The following is a 19634-nucleotide window of genomic DNA, read 5'->3' on the forward strand; positions in this document are numbered from 1 at the left end:
GAGTTGAATACACCTCTGGCATTCGCTGATTAACTCCTCATGTGTGAATGTCGATGCAAAATATTCATTTAGTTTGTTAGCTACCTGAGCAGGATTATCAACAGTTGACCCATCGATATCAAGTGGACCAATCTGATTCATCCCCTTCCTTCCAGAGTTTACATAAGTAAAGAACTCTTTGCTGTTTTTCTTTGCATCCCTTGCCAAAGATTTCTCGTAATCTGCCTTCGCCTGCCTAACCTCCTTTGTAACTTGGTTACAGATCAACTTGTATCTATCATAAGCTTCTGTGTCACATGTTAATTTGTTTGTATCCCATGCATTTTTCTTCTCTGCCATATGTCTCATTAGTTCATCTGACATTCATTTAGGCCCAAACCTTGAACAATATTTCTTAGTTAGTATGTAAATAATAATAATAATAATAATTTTCTGTTTATACTCCGGCACGACAACCAAGTCAGTAGAGTTTACAATAAATCGTCAATACAAATATTTATCGTATTTAGTAGTCACGGGCTTGAACCCCGGTCTACTCAAGAAACGCGTGCTATGCACTCGCGCTCCTGACCACTGGGCTACGTAAAGCCTGGTAGCTTCCAAGATAAGTTCTTTGAATGCTTGCTATTTTGAATTTGCTGTTGGTAACATCATCAGTTGGTCCCACTGTATAGAATTTAAATACTGTCTCAGTCCATCGTAGTCGCCTTTACGAAAGCAATAACCCTTCCCTTTACAACTTGTGGTAGTTACCTCTTTGAGTAAATCCCACTTCAGCACACTGTGATCACTGCCACCTAGTGGTTCATTTATCTGCAGATTCTTAATGCATGAAGAATCACTACTGATAATCAAATCAAGAGTATTACTCCCTCTAGTTGCCTACCGAACAGGCTGATGTAGAAAACAATCATCCAATGAATCCACAAAAGCCTTGCTAGTGTGTGAGTGACCAGCCCCCAAATTCCAGTCAATATCTGAGAAATTAAAATCCCCCATTATAAGACTCTCTGATTTACTGGCCCACTCTATTTCCCTGTACAGTTTCTTATTATACTCATCAGAGTCATTAGGCCTATAGCACACTCCTACTCTCAATTTTGATCTCCCAATGCTCATGTCACACCAAACTGACTCGACACTGCACTGTCCAGCGATGTCGACTGGCTTCACTTCCTTGGATTGTATGTATTTCTTAACTAATAGCATAACCCCTCCTCCCTTCCTATCCTGTCTATCCTTTCTGTTGACATTGTACTCCCCAAATTCCAGTTCTGCATTCCTTATATCTGTGGGAGACCACGTCTCTGAAATCCCAACAATATCGGCCTTTGATGTTTTGAGAAATATCTCAAATTCATCAAATTTATTTACTGAACTCCTAGCATTGGTGTACATGCAAGTATACATGCACCTGTTCTTTTTCTTAGCTACCCTAACACAACCCATGTGTTTACTTGTACCCCAATGATTCCCAGCAGTCTCTGAAATATCCTGCATCTTATTTTCCAGGCTGCTTCTGCTCCTTCCAATAGAAGCAGTGCAAGAATCACTTTCACCTCTGCCAGTGGCTACTGTTAATCTATTAGTCTTTGTATCCCCCCCCCAATCTAGCAGTTTTCCGACCCACCTAACAGTGCCTCGATAGCATCAGCAAACATTCTTGCACCCTTTCTATTTAAGTGTATCCCATCCCTGTAGAAGCAGTCTCTCCTGTTAACAAGTACAGACCAGGCTGAAAAAAATTCTACCCCTTGAGCCTCGCACAATCTTTCCAGGGCCGAATTAATCGACAGGGCTCTCATCATATACTCCCTCCTATCGTGTCTGGACAGAATTGCAGACACCCATCAGCATTGAGCTTGCTCAAACCATTCAAAGCCTTATACACCTCGATCAGATCATCTTGCAGGTACCTAGTCTATAGACGCTGCAATTTGCAGAACTTAAACCTATCTTGGTAACAGCAACCATTTGTTCCACTCACTAATCCCATTGCTCTTCTCTGTAGTAGCTCAACATCTTTCCTAAAATGAGTCCTCCAGACCTGTATGGAGTATTCAAGGTGTGGCCTGACCACTGCCTTATACAAGGAGATAATCACCTCCTTATCCCTGCTAGCAAAATTCCTTTATATCATTGATAAAACCCCATGAGCTACTCTTGCAGCCTGTCTGCAATGCTCAGAAAACTTCATATCTGACTGCACAATTATTCCCAGCTGCTTTTGCATTCTCCACTACTCTGACTGTAATACTGCACAGTTGGTATGTTACTCTGGGGTTACCTGCTACCCATATACAGTACTTTGAATTTGTCAGTGTTAAACTTCAGTTGCCACCTCTCAGCCCATGTGCTCAACTTTTCTAGATTCTGTTGCATTAACTGTAAGGACAGTATGCTGTCCTTACAGTTAATGACAGTAAGGACAGCATACTGTCCTTACTGTCATTAACAGCCCTACCAACCTTTGTATCGTCTGCAAACTTGGACATTAAGCCCAATACACCTTCTGTTGTTTTCTGTAATTATCAATATCATTGATAATTACAGAAAACAACAGTGGGCCCAGCAAAGAAATATAGTTGGTGAAAAAGAGTTTCTCTGTCTTCTTCTTTTCACAAAAAAAATACTGTAATCATAATAAAACTCTAAAACTTGGATTTTCATTTTTTTATTTTTTGAATTTTTTTATTTTTATTAACAAATTTGCTGTGAAGTGTGGTAGTCTACATACAGACTGGCTTTATGATAGATGGCAGTGCCTCTAATAGTTACCTCTCTTAGATTTCTGGCGTCTCTGTAGCCAGGTGGGCAGGAGCAGCAGTGCGTAGCACACGCTTCTTGATTAGACCAGGGTTCAAGCCTGTGACCACCAAATACGGAGGATGCGGAAAGATCAGAGAATGACCACCCCATATCCCCGGAGCAATATGGCCTTAGTTGATAATGCTCCTAAAAACCAAATAACAACAAGAACAACTGGGGTTTCTGTGTTTTGGCTGCCTGGTGTCCAGTTGTTTAAGGGCATGGTTTTTGATTTACATTTCACTAGCCAACGGGGCTAAGGTGCAACAGAAAGAGTTTTATTTTCAAACCATAATTAGAAATGTGTTTTTAATATTAAAAAAAAAAAATGGATTTTTCAGTTCATAATAGGTTGAAAATAAAGATAGCATCAAAAAAGTAAATACTTTTAATTATTTTTTTGCTGATTTTTAAAGTTGCGTGTGTGTGTGTGTGTGTGGGAGGGACACTTAGAAGCCTTTGTCTAGAGGAATAACAGTTCTTCTCATCACTGCTACCCAATGGTTAAATCATTGAGACAACTCTTTAAAAATAAATTCCTAGGAGACTCCCATCTTTGCAAGTTTGCTTGGCTTTTATTTCCATTGAACTTACAAAGGAACATTTATTTTGAGAAAATCTAATAAACTAATTTAACCCTTTCTGGAGTGACATTTTTTGAAAATGTCTTCAGTTGGGTGGGCGAGGGTATCACTAGCGGCGGACTCTGTGGAGTGAGTTTATTTCTGAAAATTTGAAAGTTCATAAAAGTAAAAAAAATTATACATAATTGCACTTAAATATTAACATGTTCTTATTTTTATTCTATCACTCAGTATTACAGTAAATTATTTCAAGAATCAAATTATAATTTTAAAAGTCACAAAAAATCATAAAATATAAAAGAATTAAAAAAATTTATTCAAAATCCAGTGTTACTTCTGTTTTAATGTTATACTATCTTCTACTATTTATGTATGCTTGATTCAATTTCATCAACTTCTGTCTGAATTCCAGAGAATTTCAGCTTTTGTAAGCCAGAATCGGACAGCATTGGCGACAGGTGTGTGGTTTAATCCTCCAATTTTTAGTTTTGTCGTCTGTTATAAACTGTGGCTACAGTTACTTATAAACATAGCACTTTCTGGAAGATTTGTAATGTAATTTGAAGGGTTTTTGGGGAATGTTATTTGAAACTATTTTGAAAATAAAAGTGTGTGTGCGTGTGCGTTGTACACTCCTTAGGCCCACACATGAAAAACATGTACAGTGGATTCCGGTTATTTGGGCCACCGGTTAATCGGGACAGCCGTTGATTTGGGGCAAATCTTAAAAAACAAAAACCAATCGAGAAAATAGCCAGGGTTTACTTCGCTTAATTGGGACAAAATGCCGTTTAATCGGGGCAGGAGACCTCAGTACTGGAGATTACCCTACGATTGTCTCCGACCGTACCACGTAGTTCGGTCAGATTTTTGGAGGTCACAACCATAAAACAATAAAAACAATTAGCAGTCACCTGTTTATTGGGCTTTTCTGTTAGTGCAATCTATCATAAACGGACAGTAAACTTGATCTTATTGAATTTGCGATAATACCGGCAGCTGGAATTCTGTGGGTTATTATGGTAAAATGTGTTTACACTTCCATGGAATCTTCAATCATATAAAAAAAAAACAATTTTCAGAATCTTCTCTTCATTCCTATTTTTAAAGCTTCCTAATTTGTTACTCTGTTCTCACTTGCGCGTGTTGTGTTACTTGCAGTTTGTGTGTGCCCTGTTCTTTGTTATTGATTGCTTACTTTTTACTGTTTTAAATTTCAGCCCCCACCAACAAATGTCAGTGAACAGAAATGTCAACTAGTTTAGTTAGTATGTACATATTACAGTACGTATTAATTATTCCGATTATCACGTATATTCTTCCGATTTTCACGTATCATTTAATTTTTTAATTGGTAAGGTAATAAAGGGTAAATTTATGCTTAATATATCTTTACTTTTATAGCCTGTGGATAATATTCCTCCTATTTTCGCTAATTAGAATCGCTGTTTAATAGAATTAAAATTCAATTCACAAACGGGATCATAATGACCGGCGCTTACTGCACATCGTATAGTGAACGGTACTTTACTATTTTGAGTTTGTTGTAACGTGATTTGATCGTGCAGTGAACTAATTGTAAAGGGGGGGGGGTAAATTGTATTTTTAACTATTTACGTGAAACTTCGGATAATTGGGGCAGCCGCTTAATCGGGCCAAAATGCACTAGTCCCGATGTGTCCCAAATAACCGGAATCGACTGTATATGCATTATGTACTCCAGAAAAGGTTAAACATTGGTAGAATTAAAATTCTTCCATTCTTTTGCTTGAGGACTATACACTGAGTGATCACTGAATTATGACCACATACCTAATACTTCATAAGTCCTCCTTTTGCCCTCAGTACAGCAGCTATTCGACATGGTATTGATTCAACAAGATGTTGGAAGTGTTCAAGAGGTATGGCCAACCAAGCTGCATGTAATGTGGCTAGCATTGCAGGTATGGAGGTAATTGGTATATCCAGACTCCTGATGTGCTTTTCCATAGTGTCCCACAAATGCTCTATGGGATTTATATCGGGGGAGTTCAGAGGCTAATTGATATGCTGGAAGTCAGAACTGTGTTCCTCAAACCGTTCCTGCACAACAAGTGCCTGATGGCTTGGCACATTGTCATCGTGGAAGATACCATTGTCATTCGAGAAGAAGTGTAACATAGTGGGGTGTACACAGTCAGCAAGCAGTTGACATACCGCTAAGACCAGTGAAGACCAGTGATACATTGTTCCACATGCACCAGCGGTCCAAGTTCCTGCCAGTAAAATATGCCCCACACCATACAACTGCCTCCACCGGCCTGCACTTTTGATACCATGATTGATGGATCAAGAGCCTCATGTTGACGCCAAATCCTTACACAACCATCCACAGTGTGGAGTTATTTTGTTATTTGGTTTTTAGGAGCATTAGCAACTAAGGCCATATTGCTCCGGGAATATGCGGTGGTCATTTCCTGACCTTTCCGCATCCTCCGTATTTGGTGGAGACGGGCTCGAACTCCGGTCTAATCAAGAAGCATGTGCTAGTACTGCTGCTCCTTCCCACCTGGCTACGGAGGCGCCACGGTGTGGAGTAAATAACATGACTCATCTAACCAGCACACCTTCTTCCAGTCTTCTAATGTCCAACTTGCATGCTCTTTGCACCAAGTGAGTCTTTTACGCCAATTAACCTTGGTTCGGGGCGTCTCCGTAGCCAGGTGGGAAGGAGCAGCAGTGCATATCACATGCTTCTTGATTAGACCGGGGTTCGAGCCCGTCACCACCAAATACGGAAGATGCGGAAAGGTCAGGGAATGACCACCGCATATCCCGGAGCAATATGGCCTTAGTTGCTAATGCTCCTAAAAACCAAAACAACAACAACCTTGGTTCGGAGAGGGTGCTGTAGGAGTTGTCTGCTGGTATAGCCCATATGCGAGTGTGCGACACATGGTCATGCCAGATATTGTTCCAGGTTGGCCCATGTTGTATTGAGTAGTTAATTTTTAAACAGTGCTTTCGCCTGTACTTATCGTCGAACCCAGCACTCACCTCTAACATCAACCTTTCGCTGACCTTTGCAATTTTGCCTTCGGGTCATTTGACCATTTGACATCAGTCCTGGTACACTTTAACTACGGTGGCTCTCGAACACCCCACCAGTTCAACCATTTGGGAAATCAAAGCACCAGCTCATCGAGCACCCACAATCTGTCCTTTATCAAAGTCCAATAAATCCTTCCTTTTACCCATCATGCTCAGAATTTTCCTACCTACTGAACCACTGACACCTTATCTGTGCTACGTAGGTCGACTAACTCCACACCTCACATGGTCAATGGGTCGCCTTTAGTTTTAATAGGGATGGTCATAATTCAGTAATCACTCAGTGTATTGTTCTGTGTATTTAGCAGCTATCTGGATTTCATCTGTCATGGTAACACTATGGAACTGATTCTTAAGATAGAATAAACGTCAATATTCATAAGTCCTCTTAAGAAACACTACTTTTAAACAAATAACATGACAGAAAGGTTATTCTGGTTTTTTTTTAATTATAATATAAGGTAACACTATTACAGTCTGTTTCAAGATGTTCCAGTTTCTGATTGGATAGAAGGTGTTTTCAATTAGCAAATCTTTTGCGACTTGAAAGTTCATTCATTTTAAAGAAATTAAACCAATTAAAACTTTTTAAAGTGATTTGTGGATATCAAAATTTGTTCTATCTGGAGTATTAAGACTATGGTATTACTTAAGGTACTTTGAATTTACTGATCTCTAAATACATTGAAAAAGATAGTCCTTAATTTATGTAGTTTATTTTATGTCATACACCTTTAGATATATTAAATGCTCAAAAATTTAAATTCTTTATGGTGACTTATATGGAATGCCATTATTATTCATAGGTCACTAGATATTTACTAATTGAGACTTACTATCTGAAAGAAACCAATGTCTTGATGTGGGTTGTGATAGTGGTTTCTTTCTTTAAAAATAAAAAAAATAAATAAAAATAGCCTTTTGGTCATGTTATTTATTTAAAAATGGTGTTTCTCAAGGTGACTTGTGGATGTCAAAAAAAAACTTGTGGAAATTTATTCTGTCTTGGTTATTGTGACTATACTGTTACAGCAATTGAAATGCTGCTCATTACATACATACATAGAATAAGATAGTTCTCAGTTTACTAATTTATTTCATAGACCATCTATCTTTATTAAGTACTCAACATTTTAAATTGCAGTAATAAATTTTTTTTAACACACAGACCAAAAATTTGCAGTAACTTTCTCAGCAAAATAAGTAATAATATATTTTTTGTAGATTATTTTAAATTAATTTACTTACCAGATCGCATTGCCTTTTGGTGTCACAATGTGGATGATGTGTTTGTGGTCATTCTCCGAGAGTCAGGCAACTGAATTTTGCACCAGCTTAACTCTCTGACACCTTTTATTCAATTCACCATCGAACTGGAGTAAGACCCTTCCATACTTGGATACCCTGTCCAGCACGAGGGCATGCGTTTGAAGACAACAGTCTATTGCAAGCTGATGTGTGCTGGCCAATTCACCAACTACCAATTACCAGTCAGCCCACATACACAGCCATCTTCTCGGCACAGCGCGAGCCCTGCTAACCCATGCCTGGATCCAGTCTAGTCCTGCGGATGAGAGACACACTGAGATTACTAAGGTTAAGACAGATCTTGCAAGGTGCGGCTACCTCAGCAGTGCCCTTGATAGGTGTGACCTACAGGCCTGTGACGATGAAGCGACCCACAGGACCACGCGCGGTAATGACTCCGCGTTGACCGCCTTGATCCCGTTCTACCCGAACCTATCACAACTGATTTCTTGAGTCTTAAAGGCTCATGGGATAAAGTGCTTACAACTCCCGGGCAGGAAGTTGCAATCCCTCGTGTCAAAAGTTAAAACATCGTTTCCCCCCCTTGCTGCAGAGTGGATCAGTCTACCTTATTTCCTTCCGTGACTGCACTGGCTGCTACGTTAGGGAAACTGGCATGAGGCTCAGCAGCTGAGTTTTTGAACACGAAAGAGCTATCCGTTTAGCAGACATGGAGCACTCAGCCATTTCTGGTTGACCCAGCATGACATTGACCCACAGCATGATGTCATGATTATTGATTGGTTTCATCATTACCATCGGCGTGCCTGTTTGGAGTCACTGCACATCTCATGCTGTAGCGATTCCTTTAACCGAAATAGAGGATGTCTCGTGTGCATCCATTACTGAGACAACCATCCTCTTGGTTGACAAACATTGGCATTTACAATGTAACCAGGCATTACAGCTACAACTGCAAGCTTTCCCTTCTAACAGCTAATTGTTACATAGAGTTCTATATTTTAGATTAACCATCACAACTGATGAAGGATGCCTTTGAGTCCGAAAGCTATGTATTACTTTCCTGTATTATTTTTACTTACATTTTTGTTTGTGTGAACATCAACATATTTTTACGTAACAATAAACGTATTTTTAACTGCAACCTATCATTTTCTTTCCGTTTTTGCTCTGTGGCACAATAATTTATTAATATTAAAGAAACACGTCTGCTTCCAATAGTTGATGGAACACACTGAGGCTGGAAGCCGGCAAACACTTGTTAATTGCCAATGCTTGGTAAGCTTAGTGCGCGATTCTAATCTTTTTCAACTATCACATGAAAAAAAATCACGTTAACTGGAAATTTGCATAATGTAAAGTGAAAAGTGGTATAATTTTTTAAAATAGCGGTAACTGAAAAATGCGAGGGCGCCTCCGTAGCCAGGTGGGAAGGAGCAGCAGTGCGTAGCACACACTTCTTGATTAGCCCGGGGTTCGAGCCCGTCACCACCAAATACAGAGGATGCGGAAAGGTCAGGGAATGACCACCGCATATTCCCGGAGCAATATGGCCTTAGTTGCTAATGCTCCTAAAAAAAACCAAATAACATAACTGAAAAACGCATTAATCGAACTCATGGTATGCGAGGCCTGGTTATAACATTCATTTTCATTTAGTTAGTTTTTTTTTAAATTAATGAAATTCTGGATAAATTCCTTGCCTCTGTTTTTTTTTTAATCATCTGTGAAGATGGGTAGTGGGAGGATGATCAATTAAGGAGTTGTATAGCTATTGTGTTATAACTGTTACAAATGGAATCATGTGTCTTTAAACTGGTACATGGGGTGGTACGAATCATTGTAGTTGACATATAATTCATCAGTGTAGTCTATGTAAATTCTTATAACATGAATGCTAGTTTTATATTTAGAAATAAATTACAGTCAGTCCTTGTATAGTACGATAGTTGTGTTCCTAGAAACCCTCGTGCAATGCAAAATCGTGCAATATAAACAACAGGCCCTATGGGAAAAATAGGGTTAGGTGCCAACCACCCAAGATTGAACACACATTGGTAACCAAAACATTACCAAACACAATAAATAATCGTAATAAAATACTTACGTATTTTATAACGATTAAAATACGTAATAAAAAATAATATTATAATTTTATAATATTTTTTATTATTATTATATTATATTTTATTATAATATATAAATAATAAAAAATACTTAAGTATTTTTTACGAATAAAATACGTATTTTATTACGACTATTACGTAATAAAATATTGCTAATGCCTTTGCTTCTATCGTAAGCAGACTTGTTTTTTGTTTGATTTTCTATCCAAACAGATGACAGCCGTTCCATCTCTTCCAATTCTTTGTGTCTTAATCTAATGGATTTTAATTACACTTTGAGTTGTTCCTGCTATGAAAGTTCTTTTTATTTTCTCTACATTCTTTGTAATTCTTGGCGTTGCCTCATTTAGGTCTGTAGCACGTGCAATATCACGTGGTCTTTTATTTCGCTCAAAGCGTTTCAGAGTTTCATATTTTTTCGCTGTCGACAGTAGTGGACTGGCCATAAGCCTTACCGGGGGAAACCCCGGTAGCCGGTGTGGTTTTGGCCATAAACGCTAGTGTGAGGACACTACAAATTTTCCCGGGTAAGAATTTTTGACCCAGTCCGCCTCTGTTTATCGATATTGCTTTTTTTTTTTTGTTTTTTCTGTCTGAATCTGCAGTGTCTTCACTAGGACACTTCCTTTTCACACCTTTTAAGTATTTTACTCATTTTTAGGGAATAAAGCACAATTACAAAACGAGGAGGCACGCTTGATACACATAAACAAAGTTGCGCGTGTAGTAACTGAATAAACAAAGGCAGAGATACACTATTAACACCTCACATTTTACTAAAGCACATTTCTTAAAACAAAAATAATTTCCAGTTGCGTTCCTGCTAGTGGAATCTGTTATAAACTGGTAGTAAACTCGATCTAATTGCGTTTGCAATAATACCGATAGCTGGAATTTTACGTTATTATGGTGAAATGTGTTTCCCCTTCACTGATATAAAACACATAAATACATTTTCGGAATCTCCTCTTCATTCCTATCGTGTTGTGTTCAGTTGGGGTGATTCCGCGTTCGACTGCCATTTCTTGTAAACAGAAAGGCGAATCGTGCATAAGCGAATTCGGTTCGTGTTATATAAGATATCGTTCCCCTATTTATAAATTGTGTATGATCGAATTCATGTAATGTAAACACGTGTTATACGAGGACTGACTGTACTCATTAATGTAATAATATGATTTTATAGAATGTAGTGCAAATATAACTGTATAAACCATTATAAAATATTATTACATTTGAAATTTTTGAGACTATATAACTGTGGAAATGCAATTCATTTATTTAGTACTCCATCTCTCTCTCTCTCTCTCTCTCTCTCTCTCTCTCTCTCTCTCTCTCTCTCTCTCTCTCTCTCTCTCTCTCTCTCTCTCCCCCCCCCCTCTCCTCTTTCTTATGGCATTAAGTATTTGATCATTCAAGTTAATTTTAAAAAATTTAGTCAGTCAGAGGTCAAATTTATTGACTCACAATGTGTCCATATTTTTTAGGGATGAATCAAAAATAAATGATACCTGGAAAAGCTGGAGGTGGGATCTGGGTACTGTGAAAGGCCCAGCTACTGTAGAAATTACTTCACCTTCACTTCCACCAGAAAATGAAACTAATCAAATTCCGGTAAAAGCCAACAGAAGTACTCCATCTTCTAAAGTTCAGCAGAATGGTGATAGTACTTTTGCAGTGTCATTATCTCCTACAGTTCAGAAGGAAAATTCGAGTTACTATAGACATCAGGAGAGGCAGTCCCCTGTAAGTTCTTATTTCTTAGTGTTAATATATCATTTGGCATATTACTTAAGGCATATTAAATACAAGCCAGCCGTTATATTTTATGCATGATATTATTCAGGAGTTACGGTGTATAAAGATTCCAGTATAATGATATAATTGTGTTGCTACATATAGAAAAAGTCCATCATAATGGGTTGGGGGGAAAGAGAAATCACTTGTTGTGAATTGTTCTTATAGCTCAAATTAATGAACAATTTTTAAAGTTAATTTTTAAAAATTAAATCTCATCTTAATCATTCATTGAATGGTAAAAAAAAAAAAAAAAGAGTAAATAAATGCTGAATAAAACATAAGAAACTGAGAAAATCTGTTGCATACTTGCTTCATAAGCCAACTTCCATTATATTCAGCAAAAAAATACAAATATTACACAAAGAACAGTTACACATATTAATTGTTGGTGGTGCTACTTGGGAAATAGTCGAACTGCAGAAATAGCCTCTATGAAATGAAGAGATTAGTTCTGCTTATAGGAAGAGCTTTTTAAAAGTACAACTTTCTCTTCTACAAGTAGTAAGCAGACTCGAAAAACACTCCTATATTTTTTTAGTATCACTAACCCTACCAGTATAATCCACTGTTTGTTTACTGCTGGTACTACTCCTGGTACCACATGATGGGGTCAGTAATCCAAATAAAATAATAAATAAATCAGCTCTCAAAGCAAAAGGAATATAAAATGGGCATTGAATCTTTTCCTCCACTTGATCTAGTGAGATCATCCTTTGCTAAATACTAACAAAACTTCTCAATTCAAAGAGCAAAAAAGATATCCATGTCAACAAGTTCACATAAATTTTCTTATCATTCACTCCTTGTAAACTTTTTCTATTAATAAGTAATCTCTTTATCTGATTCAGAAATGTTTGGAAATATACGTAGCTAGAAAAAAACAACTATTTACCTTATTTAACTTAATTTCTATGGGTGACCATCATTTTGTTGTTGTTCTCTCAAAATCTCATATCTAAATGGATCATGTGATTTAGATTTGCTGAATACTAACAAAACTTCTCAATTCAAAGAGCAAAAAAGATATCCATGTCAACAAGTTCACATAAATTTTCTTATCATTCACTCCTTGTAAACTTTTTCTATTAATAAGTAATCTCTGTATCTGGTTCAGAAATGTTTGGAAATATACATAGCTTGAAAAAAACAACTATTTACCTTATTTAACTTAATTTCTATGGGTGACCATCATTTTGTTGTTCTCTTAAAATCTCATGTTTAAATGGATCACGTGATTTAGATTCTTAAGTCTTGGTATGTAATTTCTGTCTTAAACATCAACAGAGTAGTAGTAGTAGTGGTGGCATGTGATGCAAGAAAGCACATGTATGAGCTTATGCAGCATCAGCCAAAAAAAAAAAAAATCACACCATTGCCTCCAAATGCCTGTCCAGTTCCTCCTTAAATTTATTCAACCTATCAACTTCCACAACGACAGATGGAAGTTTGTTCCAGCAATTAACCACCCGCTGGCTAAAGGCAAATTTCCGCACATCTATTCTACATCTGTCTTTTCTTAATTTGAATTTATGCCCCCTTAGATTCGTAATCTGAACAAGTGGAAGGATCCCATCAGAATTCAGCATGCTCAACCCATTCAAGGCCTTATATACCTCAATCAGATCACCACGCAGGTGCCTAGTCTCCAGCCACTGCAATTTGCAGAACTTAAGCCTCTCTTGGTAAGAGGATCCCTTCATTCCCCTCACCAATCTTGTTGCCCTTCTCTGTACATTCTGAAAATACATTTTAATAATAACAAAACGATGAACTCTTCAAAGAGCAAATTTTAATATGCCAGTGCCTCAGCTAATTACAGTATATAGCATTAGCATTAGTAGAGGCATTTGATGCAAGAAAGCAAGCTTATGCAGCATCTGCCAAAAAAAAAAAAAAAACCCACTTCCACTTCACCCCTCTGTTCGTTCAAAATACCTGTCCAGCTGAGCCTTAAACTTATTTAGGCTATCAACCTCCACCACAAGGGATGGAAGTCTGTTCCACCAACCAACCACCCGCTGGCTAAAGGCAAATTTCCGCACATCTATCCTACATCTGTCTTTCCTCAATTTGAATTTATGCCCTCTCAGGTGATTTTTCTGAGCTAGAGGAAGAATCCCATCAGCATTGAGCATGCTTAAACCATTCAAGGCTTTATACACCTCTATCAGATCACCTCGCTGGTGCCTAGTCTCCAGACACTGTAATTTGCAAAACTTAAGCCTTTCTTCGTAAGAGCACCCCTTTGTTCCATTCACTAATCTTGTTGCCCTTCTCTGTACTCGTTCCAGCAGCTCTACATCCTTCTTGAAATGAGGCCTCCAGACCTGTATACAGTACTCTAGGTGTGGCCTGACCATTGCCTTATACAATGGAATAATCACCTCCTTATCCCTGCTGGAAAAATTCCTGTATATCATTGACAATACTCCATGAGCTACTCTTGCAGCCCATCTGCACTGCTCAGAGAACTTCATATCTGCCTGCACAACCACCCCCAAGTCCCTTTCATTCTCTACCACTGTCAGTGTAGTACCACAGAGTTGATACGTTGCTCTGGGGTTGCTGTTTCCCATGTGTAGTACTTTACATTTGTCAATGTTAAACTTCATTTGCCACCTCTCAGCCCATCTGCTCAACCTTTCCAGATCCTGTTGCAGCAGCATAGTATCAGTAGTGTCCTTGACAACCCTGCCAACCTTTGTATCGTCTGCAAACTTGGACATTAAGCCCGATATACCATCATCAATATCATTTATAAATACAGAAAACAATAATGAACCCAACACTGAGCCCTGAGGGACTCCACTAATAACATCAGTCCACGATGAGCAGTGTCCATTGATTACCACTCTCTGTCTTCTCCCCCTCAACCACCCCTTTATCCATAGCAGCAATTTGCCTCCAATGTCACACTGCTCCAATTTGTGTAAAAGTCTTCCATGTGCAACAGTATCAAAAGCCTTTCTAAGATCCAAGTATATAATATCAAAGTTATTCCCTGCATCCAGTTCTTTTGTGACTGTATCATAGTATCCAATCAAGTTGGTCAGGCAAGACCTCCCCTTAACAAAACCATGCTGTGTCTGAGCTATAACTGAAGTCTTGTCTAAATGATCCTGCAGTGCTTCTTTAACCAGTGCCTCCATTAATTTTCCTGGAACAGAAGTTAAACTCACAGGTCTATAATTACTTGTGTCAGCCTTTGATCCTCCTTTGTGAATTGGGGTCACATTTGCACATTTCCAGTCTATGGGTACCTCCCCTGAGTCCAAGGAAGCTCTCATAATTATGGCTAAGGGTTTGCTTACTTCCTTTGCTGCCTTCTTTAATATAACTGGATAGATCCCATCCACCCCGGGTGCCTTTCTTGTGTTTATCTTCAACAGTTTCTCCTCCACTTTACTCCCAGTTATTTCAAGATTCTGTAGCTTACTGCTAGAGTTGAATACACCTCTGGCATTCCCCTCGCTGAATAACTCCTCATGTGTGAATGTCGATGCAAAATATTCATTTAGTTTGTTAGCTACCTGAGCAGGATCATCAACACTTGACCCATCAATATCAAGTGGACCAATCTGATTCATTCCCTTCCTTCTAGAGTTTACATAAGTAAAGAACTCTTTGCTGTTTTTCTTTGCATCCCTTGCCAAAGATTTCTCATAATCTGCCTTCGCCTGCCTAACCTCCTTTGTAACTTGGTTGCATATCAACTTGTATCTATCATAGGCTTCTGTGTCATGTGTTAATTTGTATGTATCCCATGCATTTTTCTTCTCTGCCATATGCCTCATTAGTTCATCTGACATCCATTTTGGCCTAAACCTTGAACAATATTTCTTAGTTGGTATGTAAAGCCTAGTAGCTTCCAAGATAAGTTCTTTGAATGCTTCCCATTTTGAATTTGCTGTTGGTAACATCATCAGTTGGTCCCACTGTATAGAATTTAAATACTGTCTCAGTCCATCGTAGTCGCCTTTACGGAAGCAATAACCCTTCCCTTTACCCCTAATGGTAGTTACCTCTTTGAGTAAATCCCACTTCAGCACACTGTGATCACTGCCACCTAGTGGTTCATTTATCTGCAGATTCTTAATGCATGAAGAATCACTGCTGATAATCAAATCAAGAGTATTACTCCCTCTAGTTGCCTCCCGAACATGCTGATGTAGAAAACAATCATCCAATAAATCCACAAAAGCCCTGCTAGTGTGTGAGTAACCAGCCCCCAAATTCCAGTCAATATCTGGGAAATTAAAATCTCCCATTATAAGACACTCTGATTTACTGGCCCACTCTATTTCCCTGTACAGTTCCTTATTATACTCATCAGAATCATTAGGCCTATAGCACACTCCTACTCTCAATTTTCATCTCCCAATGTTTATGTCACACCAAACTGACTCCACACTGCACTGTCCAGCGATGTCGACTGGCTTCACTTCCTTGGTTTTTATGTGTTTCTTAACTAATAGCATAACCCCTCCTCCCTTCCTATCCTGTCTATCCTTTCTGTAGACGTTGTACTCCCCAAATTGCAGTTCTGCATCCCTTATATCTGTGTGACACCAAGTCTCTGATATCCCAATAATATCTGCCTTTGATGTTTTGAGCAATACCTCAAATTCATCAAGTGTGAATTCCTCAAATTCACATGCTCAAGTAAATCTACATCCTTCCAAAAATGAGGCCTCCAGGCCTGTACGCAGCACTCAAGGCAGTGGCCTGACCATTGCCTTATACAGAGGAATAATCACCTCCTTTTCCCTGCTAGCAAAATTCCTATATATCATTGACAAAACCCCATGACCTGCCCTGGCAGCCTGTCTGCTTTACTCAGAAAACTTCATATCTGACTGCACAATTACTCCCAGGTCTTTTTCATTTTCTACCACCTTATGTGTAGTACCACACAGTTGGTACGTTTCTCTGGGGTTACTTCTACCCATATGCAGTACAGTCGGTCCTCGTATAACACATGTTTACATTACACGAATTCGATCATACACGATTTATAAATAGGGAAACGTTATCTTATATAACACGAACCGAATTCGCTTATGCACGATTCGCCTTTGTGTTTACAAGAAATGGCAGTCGAACGCGGAATCACCCCAATCGAACGCAACAGGATAGGAATGAAGAAGATTCTGAAAATGTATTTATGTGTTTTATATCAGTGAAGGGGAAACACATTTCACCATAATAACGTAAAAACCCACACAATTCCAGCTATCGATAATTTGCAATTGCAATTAGATCGAGTTTACGACCAGTTTATAACAGATTCCACTAGCAGAAACGCAACTGGAAATTCTTTTATGGTAGCAACCCCTAGAAATGTGCTTTAGTAAAATGTGAGGTGTTAATAGTGTATCTCGGCCTTTACGGTGTTGTTTATTCAGTTGCTACACGCGCGCAGCTTTGTTTATGTGTATCAAGCATGCCTCGTCATTTTGTAATTGTGCTTTAAAAATGAGTAAAATACTTAAAAGGTGTGAAAAGGAAGCATCCTGGCGAAGACACTGCAGATTCAGAGAGAAAAAGAAAACAATATCGATAAACAGAGGCGGACTGGGTCAAAAATTCTTTCCTGGAAAAATTTATAGTGGCCTCATACTACGGTTTATGGCCAAAATCACACCGGCCTCCGGCCCACCGGGATTTCCCGGATAAGGCTTATGGCCAGTCCGCCTCTGTCGATAGAGAAAAAATATGAAATTGTGAAACGCTTTGAGCGAAATGAAAGACCATGTGGTATTGCACGTGCTACAGACCTAAATGAGGCAACGCCGAGAATTACAAAGAATACGGAGAAAATAAAAACAACTTTGATAGCGGGAACAACTCAAAGTATAATTAAAATCCATTAGATTAAGACACAAGAATTGGAAGAGATGGAACGACTGTCTTTTCTATCTGTTTTTCGATTTTCTATCTGTTTGGATAGAAAATCAAACAAAAAACAAGTTTGCTTACGATAGAAGCAAAAGCATTAACAATATTTTATTACGTAAGCATGATATTATTCAGGAGTTACGGTGTATAAAGATTCCAGTATAATGATATAATTGTGTTGCTACATATAGAAAAAGTCCATGATACTCGTATGATGGACTTTTTCTATATGTAGTCCATCGACTTACGTATTATAATTTTATTACGACTATTTTATTTAATATAATAAATTTTTTAGTATTAAAAAATACTAAAAATACTTTATTATAATATAATAAATAATAAAAAAATATTTTTCATTATTTATTATATTATAATAAAAATATATATCATTTTTTATTACGTATTTTAATCATTATAAAATACGTAAGTATTTTATAACGATTAAAATTACCCGATTATTTATTGTGTTTGGTAATGTTTTGGTTCCAAATGTGTGTTCAATCTTGGGTGGTCGGCACCTAACCCCACTTTTCCCATAGGGCCTGTTGTGTATATTGCACGATTTTGCATTGCACGAGGGTTTCTAGGAACACAACTATCGTGCTATACGAGGACAGACTGTACTTTGCCTTTGTCAAGGTTAAACTTCAGTTGCCACTTCTTAGTCCATCTGCCCAAATTATCTAGATCCTGTTGCAGTAGCACACTGCCATTACTGTCATTAACAACCCTGCCAACCTTTGTATCATCTGCAAACTTCGACATTAAGCCTGATATACCTTCATCAATATCATTGATAAATATACAAAACAACAGTGGACCTAACATCAAACCCTGTGGGACTCCACTAATAACATTAGTCCACGAAGAGCAGCACCCATTGATTACCACCCTCTGTCTTCTCCCACTTAACCATCCTTTCATCCATTGTAGCAACTTACCCTTAATACCATTCTGCTCCAATTTGTACAATAGTCTTCCATGCAAATAAGAGAGGAAGGAAAGGAGATGGTGGTGGTGGTGGTAGAATTTTCATTAAATTTCTGTACTGGTAAATTTGAAATAACCACTTGGAAGCTGATATGGTGAAATGCCAGTTAAAATCAACCAATATTACCATAGTGGTTATCTGCTTTTCCATTCCTGTATTATCATTTACACTTATTTATTTTTTATTTATTTATTATTTTATTTATTTATTTATTTTTTGTTGTTGTTGGTTTGTTATGGCCATTATCAACAAGCATTTAATTATTTCAGACTTCAAACTCTCTCTCTCTCCTACAATGTCTTCCTTTGGTCAAAGCCCTAAATAGGATTTAAAGTTTTAAATCGCAGTACTGTTTCTGCATCCCCTTCAAGATTGGGTGCTTTTTTTGAATCAGAATGTTTTCAAAGTGCTAAATTTCAAAACTTACAACAAAAAATATTTCAGAATACAGACATCAATCTCTAATGGAGTGTTATATTTTCTCTTGAAAATATGTTAACCAAAAACTTGCCATGATTCTTTATTTTACTTGGTTGACTCTATCCTCATTACAGAAAAGTGACACTATTCTGGCTAGCTAACTGGCTGTGTTTCATTGCTATAAATACACTGTCCAAAATATGCTTATTTTCTAGTATATCACAACCTTAGTGAATCTTGACCTAATCTTGTTATTTGAATGCAAACTGGCTGCTGCAAAAATGCTACAGAGCTATCCCTCAGAATCTCCACATCTTTTATTCTCTCAAGAAAGCACAAAGCATTTGAAATGTCTATAGGCCAATCTGCAACCAAAAGTAAGAGAATTTTTCCTAAACCATAACAGAATTCCTGATTCTTTGACTTCCTTCCTCGGTTAAACCATGGCTTTAATAACTCTCTGCTTCCACTAGATTCATCCCCATTTGAGGCTTTAAATTTTTATCACTTTCTTTCTGTGCCATTCAACTTCAGGAGCATAAACAACTCACAAACAGATCATCTGTTAAATCAGCATTTAGCTCAAACTTAATTCCAAACAGCTGCCTTTAACCTACCCCCACATAAGTATGCTTCCCTTTGATC

The 19634-nt window shown here is 37.9% G+C and overlaps 1 protein-coding gene across 2 annotated transcripts in view; it reads left to right on the forward strand.

Moving 5' to 3' along the window:
- Positions 1–19634, forward strand: part of LOC150084211 (serine/threonine-protein kinase 26-like) — a 250688-nt gene that overhangs the window by 198957 nt on the left and 32097 nt on the right. For both annotated transcript variants that reach the window (XM_090375930.1, XM_090375929.1), the window contains one exon: positions 11365–11623. In XM_090375930.1, coding sequence (XP_090232056.1) covers positions 11365–11623 — 259 coding nt within the window. The remainder of the gene's footprint in view (positions 1–11364; positions 11624–19634) is intronic.

Source organism: Mastigoproctus giganteus, chromosome 6 (genome assembly GCF_048544385.1).
Source record: "Mastigoproctus giganteus isolate SK-2022 chromosome 6, ASM4854438v1, whole genome shotgun sequence".
Lineage (NCBI taxonomy): Eukaryota > Metazoa > Arthropoda > Arachnida > Uropygi > Thelyphonidae > Mastigoproctus > Mastigoproctus giganteus.